The sequence below is a fragment of the Tupaia chinensis genome, unplaced genomic scaffold (assembly GCF_000334495.1).
Source record: "Tupaia chinensis unplaced genomic scaffold, TupChi_1.0 Scaffold144276_1, whole genome shotgun sequence".
NCBI lineage: Eukaryota > Metazoa > Chordata > Mammalia > Scandentia > Tupaiidae > Tupaia > Tupaia belangeri.
Genome location: NW_006204133.1, coordinates 2,751,645 through 2,765,323, shown reverse-complemented (window position 1 = coordinate 2,765,323; position 13,679 = coordinate 2,751,645). Strand labels below are relative to the sequence as shown.

Genomic DNA, 13,679 nt, shown 5'->3' with positions numbered 1-13,679 from the left:
CTAATAAAATATATGAAGAATCTATGTACTGAAAGATACAAATAATTGGCTAAAGAAATTAACAAAGTCCTAATTACATGAGGAGAGATGCCATGTTTATGGATCAGGAGACTCAGTAATGCTATTTATTTTCCCCAAGTTGATTTGCAAAAGGATGTGTCAGTATAGGTAATGTTTAAAAGTCAGCTATGTAATTCAAAGATGCAATAGCTCAGTATTCTGTAGCAAGAATATTGGCCCATAATCATTTACTTGATTTTCATACTCAGAAACTTTTTATTTAGGAGGAAGCCAAATCTATATGGATACAATGATAATAGTGTCTGCAATGATTTGATTAGAAATAACCTAGTGGGGGGACCAGCAGTAGGCATAATGCCTATGATGCAAGACTGCCATGTAGTCGACTGCTATTCGAGTCCCGGTGGCTTAAACTCACACTGGGCGTGTGTGCATGTGTTCCCAAGATCCTGAGAGGAGAATGGAGGAGAAGGGATTGTGGCGTGGCCATCTCCCCCCCACCCCCCGGGGGCTGATTTCTTGCCTTGTGTCTCTAAGTTTCTTTCTGTCTTTCTGGCAAGTGCACACACCCTATAGCAAAAACCTCACAAAAAAAAAAAAAAAAAGAAAGAAAGAAAAAAAAAGAAAGAAAGAAGTAACCTAATAGGAGATAGAGATGAGGTAAAGAAAAAGCAACCAAAATATCAGCAGAGTTCACGCAGTTATTAGCAAGTAGATCGTAAATTTTATGTGAAAAAGCAAAGAATTAGACTAGGTAAAGCAACTTTGATAAAGAACAAGATTAGAGACTTTACAGTAAGTCCAAGACTTACTGTAATGAAGACAATTTGGTATTGGCAAAAGGCTTGATGCATACAGACAGATAAAACAGCACGGAGTCCAGAAATAGACCTCGGCACTATGGTCAATTGAGTTTTGACAGAGTTGCAAAGGCAGTTCCATGGAGAAAGAATTGTCTTTTCAATAAATAATGCTAGAACATTTAAACATTCATGCTACCAAAAAGAAAGGGAAATAGATCTGTACCTCACATTGTGCAAAATTGAATTGAAAATATATTGGAGACGTAAATGCAAAACTCTGAAGTCTTTCAAAGAAAGCATAGGAGAAAATATTTATGACCTATGATAAGGCAAGGAATTTTACATATGATCCCTCAATCTATCAAAAAAATTGGTAAGTTGGATCTTATCAACATTTAAAACTTTCGCTCTGTGAAAGACACTGTTAAGAAAATGAGGAGACAAGTAAGAGACTGAGAGAAATAACTAAGGGATTTATAGCCAGTATATATTTTGAACTCTCAGAATTTAAAACTAAGAAAACAACCCAGTTACAAAGTAGGCAAAATATGTTAAAAGATACTTTAACTGGGACCAGCAGATGGCATGATAGTTATGTCACTGAACTCCCACGTAGTCAACCAAGGTTCGAGTCCTGGACCTGGCAACTTAAAACTCACGCTGGGCACATGTGCATGTGTGCCCCAGATCTTGAGAGAAGAACAGAGGAGAAGGGGCTGTGACGTGGCCATCCCCCCAGGGGGTGATTTCTCACTTCCTGTTTCTGTCTCTCTGGTGAGAACACACACCCTGTAGCAAAAATCTCTCTTCAAAAAAGATACTTTACCTAAGAAGAGTACATGTGGGCTGGGGGCCAGCAAGTGGAGTGGTTGTACCTAGGAGAAATATATTTCAGGGATGAAGGAGTAGCAAAGCATTAATAAAATCTAAGTGTGCCCCCTTAGGCCCTCACTGAAGCAGGTTCTAAAGGAATCTCCCTTCAGGCAGAAGGCAGACACTCCTGGGTGGAAAATCTAGAACCCAAAAAGGAACAAAGAGCAAAGCAAACGAGTAACAAGTTGATGCATCTACGTGAGCATGGATAATATCTTGTTTTTTCTTTCTTTTTTTAAGAGATTTTTGCTGTAGGACACGTGTGCTCACCAGGGAGAGACAGAGAGACACAAAATGAGAAATTGTCCACCAAGGAGGATGTCCTTGAGGCAATCCCTTCTCCTCTATTCTCCTCTTGGAATTCTGGGCATACATACGACGTGAGTTTCAAGCTGCCGGGTCTAGAACTCGAACCATGGCCTGCCAAATGGGAGTCCAGCACCTCAGCTACTCCACCACCTGCCAGCCCCAATATCTTGGATTTTCTAACAATCGAAATGAAAGCAATGGGGCCAGCTCCATAGTTCTATTATTAAGTACTATGCCTTGAAAACCAGGTTATACATGCCAACTGCAGTTTGAATTCTGGCCCCAGTGGCTTGGAAAATATACCAGGTACATGTGTACATGGCACCCTAATGACATAGAGAGATAGAGGAAAAGAAGTTGAGATTTGGTCCCTATTAGAGGGTTCTTTCTTTCTCTCTCTCTCCCTCTCTCTCTCCCTCTCTCTCGTACACACACACATCAGCACATGTGCCCACTGGCAATGAAACAAAAAATGAAAACAATAGCATAAAAATGGGATTAAAGTATTCTAAAGTCTTTGTTTCGTTCTGTAGTAGAATTTGTAGTATAACATCTAGGGTAACCTCTGAAAAAAACAGAAAGGAAAAATGCTAAGTCTTGAAGAGTAATATTGGGAAGAAATGGAATATTTTCTTTTAGGGAGATTTTTGTTATAAGGAATGTACACTGGCTGGAGAGACAGAGAGACAGAAAGTGAGAAATCACCCCCAGGTGGGATGGCCACGCTAAAATCCCCTTCTCCATTCTACTATCAGGATTTTAGGCATGCATGCACATGTGCCTGGCTTGAGTTTCAAGCTGCCGGATCCAGGACTTGAACCATAGTCAACTATGTGGTAGTCCAGTGATGTAATCATTACGCCATCTGCTGGTCCTGACATGGAATGGTTTTTAAAACTCAGTTAATCCAAAAGAAGACAAGAAAAATTTAGATTTAGAAAACATACGTCATAAGATGGTAGACTTGCTTTTATTAACGTATCGGTAATTACAGTGAGTGTAAACAGACTAATTACATTTAGTGTTTCAATTAAGAGTTAAAGATTATCAGCTTGTATTTCCTTTTTAAGACTTATTTATTTAATTTTATTTATTATTATTATATTTTTAAAATTTGATATAGGGCTCAGCAGAGAGAGACAGAGAAATTAAGAAAGCAAGCCACCAGGCCTGGGACTCCAACCAGGGTTGGCCATATGAGATTAACTACCACACCACCTCCTGGCCCCTGTATTTCTTTTAAAAGAAAATCCTTCAAGGACCAGCAGATGGCATAATGGTTACGTCACTGGACCTCCATGTAGGTGACCGCAGTTGGAGTCCTGGACCCAGTGGCTTAAAACTCATGTCAAGCACGTATGTATGTGTGCCCAAGATCCAAAGAGTAGGATGGAGGACAAGGGATTGTGGCATGGCCATCCTCCCTGGGAGTTGATTCTCGCTTTCTGTCTCTGTCTCTCCAGTCAGCACACATGTCCTATGGCAAAAATCTCTCTCAAAAAAACAAACAAACAAACAAACAAAAAACCCACTTTATTTCTTTATTTGTGTATTTATTTGTAGTGATTTTAAAGTCGCCCAGTCTGGGACTCAAACCACGGTTGGCCATGTAGGAATTCAGAGCCCTAACCACCACACCATCTACCTGCAGGTTTTATTTCTAAAACTCTAAATATGAGTATTAATTTTTTGCATTTTTAGATTTTTTATTTGTTTTTTTGTTTGTTTGTTGTTGTTTTATGCCATAGGGCATGTACACTTGCCAGAGAGAGAGAGAGAATGAGAGAGAGACAGTGAGAAGTAATCCCCAGGGGAATGGCCACACCACAGTCCCTCCTCCTCCATTTCTCTTAGGATTCTGGGCACACATGCACATATGCCTGGTGTAATTTTCAAGCCACCGGGTCGGGGACTCAGACTGCAATCAGCCATGTAGAAGTCCAGCACTTTAATCACCATGCCACCTGCTGGCCCTATGAGTCTTAAATATAAGGATTCAGAAAAGGATTCAAAATATGAAGATAGTGAAAGGATACCAAACTCATAACTTATGAACCCTAGGCCAAAAGAATGTGAGATAACTGTAAGAATAGCAGTCAAGGGACAAGCAGTCAGCATAATGGCTATGTTGCTGGACTCCCACGTAAGTCAATCGTGGTTCGAGTCCCGGACCCAGTGGCTTAAACTGACGTTGGCCTGTGTGCGTGCGTGCCCAAGATCCCGAGAGGAGAAAGAAGGAGAAGGGATTGCGGCATGGCCATCCCCCCTGGGGGGGTGATTTCTCGCTTTCTGTCTCTCTGTCTTTCTGGCAAGTGTACAAGCCTTATAGTAAAAACCTCCCCAAAAGAGAAAAAGAAAGTGGTGAGTATGAGAGTCATTTAAGCATAAAGATAAAAAAAAATGCATAAAATAAATTAAATTAGGGACTAGCAGTTAGCGTAATGGCTATTTTGCTGGACTCCCACATAGTCGACCGCGGTTCACATCCTGGACCCGGTGACTTAAAACTCACGCCGGGTGCGTGTGCATGCGTGCCCAAGATCCCAGGAGGAGAATGGAGGAGAAGGGATTGCGGTGTGGCCATCCTTCCTGGGGGGGGATTTCTCGCTTTCTGTCTCTCTGTCTCTGTCTGGTGAGCGCATGCACCCTATAGCAAAAACCTCTAAAAAAATAAAATTAATTAATTAATTAATTAATTAAAATAAAAAAGAGAAAAAAAAAAAGAATAGCAGTCAAAATAAAATGTAAAGCAAAACTAAAACTAAAGACTGCTATTTCACAATAGGCTCAATTCCCCAGCAAGATAATTTTACATTTCTGTGCATTAACGTAATGTCAAAAGTTGTAAAGTAGAAAGTGACAACGAAATGAAGGTAAATGCATTCTACAATCAGAAGGTTATTTTAAACATCCCTCTTTATGATTGGTGAAACAATAGATAAAGATATAAAGTATTTGGATGACAAATTAAAAAGAAAGGTTTGGTCCTAACCTGCATAGGGAAAACATTGAAGAAAATGCATTTGTTTTGTTGCCAAAGAATACCTGTATTCACCAAAGAGAGACAGAGAGAGAGAAAAAGAAAGCATCCCCAATGGGGCGTGGTCGCACCACAATCCCTTCTCCATTTCTCCAGTGCCCAGTGTTTTTTAAACCACTGGCACTGGGACTCAAACTGCATAGTCAGCCAAGTGGAATCTGGTTCCTTTAACCGCTATGCTATGGGCCCAGCCCCCAAATACATTATTTTCTTTAAAATAAAAAAATTACTTAAATTTAATATTAGCTATAGGGCACGTACACTCAGAGAGAGAGACAGCAAGTCGCCTAGTCCGGGACTCAAACTGCAGTAGGCCATGTGGGAATCCAGTTCCCTAACCACCACGCCACCTGCTGGCCCCCCAAATACATTCTTTTCAAACAAGTAGGAACATTTATGGTAAGCCATAAAGCAAGTCTTACTAGATTTGAATAGACTGAAATCATTCAGAATACATTATCTGACTACAACTAAGCTAGCAATCGATAACAGAAAGATAGAAAATCCCCAACTGGTTGGAATTGAAGGCATATTTTCCTAAATATTCCATAGGTCTAAGAAGGTATCATAATGGAAATTAGAAAATATTTTCAACCAGGCAATAACGAAAATATCACATTTCATAACATGTAAATGACACTAAAACAGATTTAGAGGTAAATACTGACATATTGCTTTCAATATATATACTATAGAAACAGAAAGTCTAAAAGTTAATAAGCTCAATATTCATCTCAAGATGTTTAAAGGTATAAGAAAGTGAGGACTAGTCAGTGGCATGGTGATCAAAGCAGCTGGATCCCACATGGCTGACTGCAGTTCAAGTCCTATACCCAGTAGATTAAAAAACACACCAAGCATGTGTGTGAACATGCCTATATGAAAGTAGATTTGAATTAAGTAAAAACAAGGAAAGGCATTAATACCATGTAACATGAATTTTAAATACAGAGAACTAACAAAGACATTTTTGAGGCAAGTAAAATAGAAAAACCTCAGTCACACTTAATAAAGGAGAAGAGGAGGCACATAAAAGTATTAGGTTGTTGGCAAAGTCATGACACATTATTGCATAGAAATACACAGAAAAATCGACCATAGCTTTCCTATTAACCTAATCACATTGGGGTAAGAAAGGAGGCATTACTATAGATACTATGGATGCTAGAACAATAAGACTATTATTAATAGCTTTCTGGCCACATTTTAAAATGAAAAAAAAAAGGTAAATTTCTAGAAAAAAAGTATTACTCAGCATAAAACAGATCCATGAAGTAGAAAACTGAATTAGTCCTGCAGCATTAAAGAAATTGAATTACAAAGTCTAGTAGGGGAAGAATTATAACACAAATGAATGACTAACCCTCACAAGTATAACAAAAGTACACAGCAGTTATTTTCTGGGTTGTTGTGACCACACTCTTACCCACACCATTAATGCTGTAGTCAACATCTTCAGCTGTCAAGATACTGAAACTGTATTTGTTCAGGCCTTCAGGGACACATAGCAACTCTTTTAATGCACTTACCAGATACAGAGAGAGGGAAAGTAAGAAAACACCCTCCAGGGGAGATGGCCAAGTCACAATCCCTTCTCCTCCATTCTCCTCTCAGGAGTTTGGGCATTCACACACATGTGCCTGGAGTGATTTTCAAGCGACCGATCTGGGACTGAAATCACATAGCCGCGTGTGTGTGGAATCCAGCACCTTACCCTCCACGCCACCTGCTGCCCCCATAGCAACTCCTTAACTAGAAGAAGGACAGATGGTGTCCTGACTACATACTGAAAACTCTTATGAGTCTTCTCAAAATTATGAACACTTGCTGAGAACCATTTGTGAGTCACATGAACGTTTTGTGGTTTTAAAAGTCAAAAAATTGCCCAGGAGGAATTAAGAAAACTTAGTTGTGGAACTAATTTCTCTTTGGAGAGAGGTTTGTCCTACCTCAAGTGATAAAGGAACTCCTAAAGGAACTCCTAGACTAAACTGAAGTCGTTCTTCACAGGAGGCAAGATTATGCAAACTTCCCAAGGGGCCGTGAATATAAACATAGCCTGGACCCGGTGACTTAAAACTCACGCCGGGTGCGTGTGCATGCGTGCCCAAGATCCCAGGAGGAGAATGGAGGAGAAGGGATTGCGGTGTGGCCATCCTTCCTGGGGGGTGATTTCTCGCTTTCTGTCTCTCTGTCTCTGTCTGGTGAGCGCATGCACCCTATAGCAAAAACCTCTAAAAAAATAAAATTAATTAATTAATTAATTAATTAAAATAAAAAAGAGAAAAAAAAAAAGAATAGCAGTCAAAATAAAATGTAAAGCAAAACTAAAACTAAAGACTGCTATTTCACAATAGGCTCAATTCCCCAGCAAGATAATTTTACATTTCTGTGCATTAACGTAATGTCAAAAGTTGTAAAGTAGAAAGTGACAACGAAATGAAGGTAAATGCATTCTACAATCAGAAGGTTATTTTAAACATCCCTCTTTATGATTGGTGAAACAATAGATAAAGATATAAAGTATTTGGATGACAAATTAAAAAGAAAGGTTTGGTCCTAACCTGCATAGGGAAAACATTGAAGAAAATGCATTTGTTTTGTTGCCAAAGAATACCTGTATTCACCAAAGAGAGACAGAGAGAGAGAAAAAGAAAGCATCCCCAATGGGGCGTGGTCGCACCACAATCCCTTCTCCATTTCTCCAGTGCCCAGTGTTTTTTAAACCACTGGCACTGGGACTCAAACTGCATAGTCAGCCAAGTGGAATCTGGTTCCTTTAACCGCTATGCTATGGGCCCAGCCCCCAAATACATTATTTTCTTTAAAATAAAAAAATTACTTAAATTTAATATTAGCTATAGGGCACGTACACTCAGAGAGAGAGACAGCAAGTCGCCTAGTCCGGGACTCAAACTGCAGTAGGCCATGTGGGAATCCAGTTCCCTAACCACCACGCCACCTGCTGGCCCCCCAAATACATTCTTTTCAAACAAGTAGGAACATTTATGGTAAGCCATAAAGCAAGTCTTACTAGATTTGAATAGACTGAAATCATTCAGAATACATTATCTGACTACAACTAAGCTAGCAATCGATAACAGAAAGATAGAAAATCCCCAACTGGTTGGAATTGAAGGCATATTTTCCTAAATATTCCATAGGTCTAAGAAGGTATCATAATGGAAATTAGAAAATATTTTCAACCAGGCAATAACGAAAATATCACATTTCATAACATGTAAATGACACTAAAACAGATTTAGAGGTAAATACTGACATATTGCTTTCAATATATATACTATAGAAACAGAAAGTCTAAAAGTTAATAAGCTCAATATTCATCTCAAGATGTTTAAAGGTATAAGAAAGTGAGGACTAGTCAGTGGCATGGTGATCAAAGCAGCTGGATCCCACATGGCTGACTGCAGTTCAAGTCCTATACCCAGTAGATTAAAAAACACACCAAGCATGTGTGTGAACATGCCTATATGAAAGTAGATTTGAATTAAGTAAAAACAAGGAAAGGCATTAATACCATGTAACATGAATTTTAAATACAGAGAACTAACAAAGACATTTTTGAGGCAAGTAAAATAGAAAAACCTCAGTCACACTTAATAAAGGAGAAGAGGAGGCACATAAAAGTATTAGGTTGTTGGCAAAGTCATGACACATTATTGCATAGAAATACACAGAAAAATCGACCATAGCTTTCCTATTAACCTAATCACATTGGGGTAAGAAAGGAGGCATTACTATAGATACTATGGATGCTAGAACAATAAGACTATTATTAATAGCTTTCTGGCCACATTTTAAAATGAAAAAAAAAAGGTAAATTTCTAGAAAAAAAGTATTACTCAGCATAAAACAGATCCATGAAGTAGAAAACTGAATTAGTCCTGCAGCATTAAAGAAATTGAATTACAAAGTCTAGTAGGGGAAGAATTATAACACAAATGAATGACTAACCCTCACAAGTATAACAAAAGTACACAGCAGTTATTTTCTGGGTTGTTGTGACCACACTCTTACCCACACCATTAATGCTGTAGTCAACATCTTCAGCTGTCAAGATACTGAAACTGTATTTGTTCAGGCCTTCAGGGACACATAGCAACTCTTTTAATGCACTTACCAGATACAGAGAGAGGGAAAGTAAGAAAACACCCTCCAGGGGAGATGGCCAAGTCACAATCCCTTCTCCTCCATTCTCCTCTCAGGAGTTTGGGCATTCACACACATGTGCCTGGAGTGATTTTCAAGCGACCGATCTGGGACTGAAATCACATAGCCGCGTGTGTGTGGAATCCAGCACCTTACCCTCCACGCCACCTGCTGCCCCCATAGCAACTCCTTAACTAGAAGAAGGACAGATGGTGTCCTGACTACATACTGAAAACTCTTATGAGTCTTCTCAAAATTATGAACACTTGCTGAGAACCATTTGTGAGTCACATGAACGTTTTGTGGTTTTAAAAGTCAAAAAATTGCCCAGGAGGAATTAAGAAAACTTAGTTGTGGAACTAATTTCTCTTTGGAGAGAGGTTTGTCCTACCTCAAGTGATAAAGGAACTCCTAAAGGAACTCCTAGACTAAACTGAAGTCGTTCTTCACAGGAGGCAAGATTATGCAAACTTCCCAAGGGGCCGTGAATATAAACATAGTAGCAAGATCCTGGTTTTCTGAAAAGGAGTTCAGTTCACTGAATTATTTACTTATGAAAGGAAGAGTTCGGAGTTGCTTCCTCAGACGTTCGGGATGTATTAGACAGCACACCGGTGATCTATGCTGCTCTGTCCTTCTGCAGTCAGTTCTCATAAATAGTCTGAGGGAAAGAAAGGAACTTGGCTGGACTGCTAATGTGAAGTCAGGGGACCCTCTGTATGATAGAATTTATGGGTGAAAATGAAAGTGACATCAAAGAAGCAGTCACAAATGTGAAAAACTGTAGAGCTGGCACCATGGCCTAGTGGTTCAGGGAACCAGATCCCACATGGCTAACTACAGTTCAGATCCTGGGCCCAGGAACTTGAAAAATGCACAGGGAGCATGTATGTGTGCCTAGAATCCCGACAGGATAGAGAATGGGAGAAGGCATTGTGACATAACCGTGCCCCCGAGATGGCAGTGCAGCCACGGCCCACTGGGAGGTGCTTTCTTCCTCTCCCTCTCTCTGTTTCTGTCTGGCAAGCACATGTGCCTTCTGGCAATGAAAAAAGTTGAAATTCTAACAATCCAGAAAGCATGGCGATCAGGCTTAGCTTAGATGCACCCTTCCCACCATGAGGATGACCACCATTTGGTTGTGTTTCTTACCAAGAATTCTTAGCCAACCATGGCATTTGACACTTGAGTGGGCTACCTCTTGCCCATGAGTCTGGGCCTCTTCTTTTCTTTGGTGCTGTGTCCACACTGAATGAAGCATTTGAGAATTACTTTGAAAATATTTTTGGTTAGGGGCCAGCAGGTGATGTAGTGGTTAAAGCTCTGGACTCCCACATGGATGACCACAGTTCAAGTCCCAGACCTGGCAGCTTGAAAATCATGTGAGGCACTTGTGAGTGCCCAAAATCCTAGAGGAGAATGGAAGAGAAGGGATTGTGGTGTGGCCACCCCCCAGGGAAATGATTTCTCCCTTTCTTCCTCTCTCCCTCTGTCTGTCTCTCACTGGTGAGTATGCATGCCCTATGGTAAAAACCTTAAATATATATGTATGTATATTTTAAAGGATTATTTATTTTTATTTATTATTGTCACTGTTATATATATTTTTTAATTTGGTATATGATATGTGCACTCATTAGAGAGAAAAACAAAGAGAGAGAGAGAGAGAGAGAGAGAAAGTGAGAAAGCAAGCTGCCAGGTCCAGGCCTACTCAAACCCATGTGGGAGTCCAGCACCCCAACCATCACACCACCTGCTGACGTGTATATATATATGTATATATACTTTTGTTGTTGTTATTGGACAACCTTTACCTCAACAAGCCTTTTGTCATTGACTGTATACACAAGGGTCTTCAAAAAGTTTATGGATAATGCACATTATGAAAAAAAAAAAAACACATGGATTTCAAAACTCTTTTGCACCCAAACTCGTACTTTAATTCCGTTTTCCATGAATTTGTTGAAATTTGCTTGCATGTGACAGGTAAATTGTTTATTTTGAGTCTGTGATCATGCTGCAAAGTGTTCTCATCTCATTTACTTAAATATCCTAAGTAAACGGAAGCCCAGGTTTGCTGCCAGGTGATAACAACTGCCATGCCTCGTCCCTCTGCACAGTAGCAGGGCTTTAATGGAACATATGTCTGCTCCATGAAAGACAGATGCGCGTCTTGCTCCCTCTCCTTCCTGCACCCAGATGCATGCTCTTGCTGATTCATTCATTGTTGTAAAATCTGTACAGGAAAGAAAAAATCCAAATTCAAAACTTTTAAGAAATTCTTTGGGAAGAAGAAGAGAAAGGAATCGCCATCGTCCACAGGAAGCAGTGCCTGGAAACAAAATCCCGCGAAGAGTGAGGTCATCGCCATCGAGTCAGGACCTGTGGGCTATGACTCCGAGGATGAACTTGAGTAAGTTCCACTTTACACCCATCAGCAGTGTGGGCCCCAACACAACGGAGGGGGCATCTGGGCCCATGAGGACCAAATATTCTATTTCATATATATATATATTTTTTTTTACTGTGTTACTGTGTATCATTACAGCATAGCAAATGAATTTTCTCATCATTAATTATCAGATATATTATTCACAGATTTAGAAAAAACAATCATAGAATTTGTCTGGAATCATAAAAGACCCCACATTGCCAAAGCAATGCTACGTAAGAAGAGTGGAGTAGGAAGCATCTCACTCCCTGACTCCATAATATATTACAAAGCTGTGATCATCAAAACAGCATGGTATTGACATTAAAACAAACATGTAGACCAGTGGAACAGAATAGAGACCCCAGAAATAAACACCAAAACATACAGCCACCGATTTTTTTAAAGAATTATTTTATTGGGGCCAGCAGGTGGCATGGTGGTTAAAGGCGCTGGATTCCCACATGGCCGACCATGGCTCAAGTCCTGGACCTGGTGGCTTGGTTTCTCACTTTCCCTCTCTCTGTCTCTCCTTGACCAAACTGGAAAATAATAATAAATAAAATTAAATAATTTGAAAAAAGAATTATTTTATTGAACTTTATTTATCCATTTATTTATTTATCTTAATTTGACCAGAGAGGGATAGAGTTACAGAGAGAGAGAGAGAGAAAGTGAGAAAGCAAGTTGTCAGGTCTGGGACTCGAACTGTAGTCGACCATGTGGGAGTCCAGCACCTTAAATGCCATGCCACCTGCTGGCCCCACCAACTGATTTTTGACAAAGGGCACCATACAATATAGTGGGGAAAAGAAAATCTCTTTAGCAAATGGTGCCAGAAAAACTGAGTATCCACCTGCAAAAAGATGAAACTAGATCCCCGTCTCTACCACTAACAAAAATCAACTCAAAAGGGATCAAAGATCTAAACCTAAGACTTCAAATTATAAAACTACTGGTAGAAAACACAGGGGAAACTCTTGGGGACATCAGAGTAAGCAAAGACTTCTTTAAAAAGACCCCCAAAGCTCAGACAATAATCCCCAAAATAGACAAGTGGGATTATGTTAGGTTTAAAAAGCTTCTGCACAGGGTCCAGCAGTTAGCATAATGGCTATGTCACTGGACTCCCATGTAGTCGACCACGGTTGGAGTCCCAGACCCGGTAGCTTAAAACTCATGCTGGGTGTGTTTGAGTGAGTGCCCAAGATCCCGAGAGGAGAACGGAGGAAAAGGGATTGTGGTGTGGCCATCACCCCTGGGGGGGTGATTTCTTGCTTTCTGTCTCTCAGTCTCTCTCTGGCTGGCCGGCGAGCGCACGTGCCCTATAGCAAAAACCTCTCAAAAAAAAAGCTTCTGCACAGCAAAAGAAACTATTTCATGATTTTAACTTGCTGGATTTCTGAGTCTCCCAGCTCTTGGGGGATTCCACTAGAAGTTTTCCATACAAATTGTGATTTCTAAAATTTTTTCAAACATAGGGATGGAAAAAGCTGGGGAGAACATGATTAGTTAGCTGCCGTGTAGACTGAAAGTCCACACTAACTCTGAAAGCGCAGTCCGCTACGTCATAGATAAGTAAAAGGAGCCTTAGAGAAAGGCTAGAACTTGCCCAGTATCCTACAGCTGAAAGTGGGAGGACCAGGGTGTGGGCATTGGTTTCATTTGACTTAGTAACTCTTGAAGGGCTCAGCTGCAGAAATGCAGGCTGGATGCTGGTGCTTGGAAGGCTGAGGTCACATGGAAGGCCCAGGTTCTGTTCCCTGCCCTCCTGAAAAGCTAGGTGGGGTGGTATGGCCTGTAATCCCAGCTACTTGGAAAACTGAGGCAGGAGGATTAAGACTTAGCAAGACCCTGTCTAAACAACCCCTCCACCCCCAGCACACACACAAATTCTTGAGGACCTGGATACTACACTAGAAAAATACATTTCTCTAATCCTGACTACTGAGTAATCTAACATTTCTACTAAATAGAGAGAAGGAAAACAGGTTTCTTGCTATTCAGGCTTAGAAAAGACATCCAAAAATAT

General features: G+C 40.3%; 1 protein-coding gene across 1 annotated transcript in view; it reads left to right on the top strand.

Annotated features, from left to right (window-relative positions):
• The window catches only part of CRACDL (CRACD like), a 165,068-nt gene that overhangs the window by 94,789 nt on the left and 56,600 nt on the right, over positions 1–13,679 (top strand). The window contains exon 3 of the mRNA XM_006166588.3: positions 11,461–11,629. Coding sequence (XP_006166650.1) covers positions 11,461–11,629 — 169 coding nt within the window. The remainder of the gene's footprint in view (positions 1–11,460; positions 11,630–13,679) is intronic.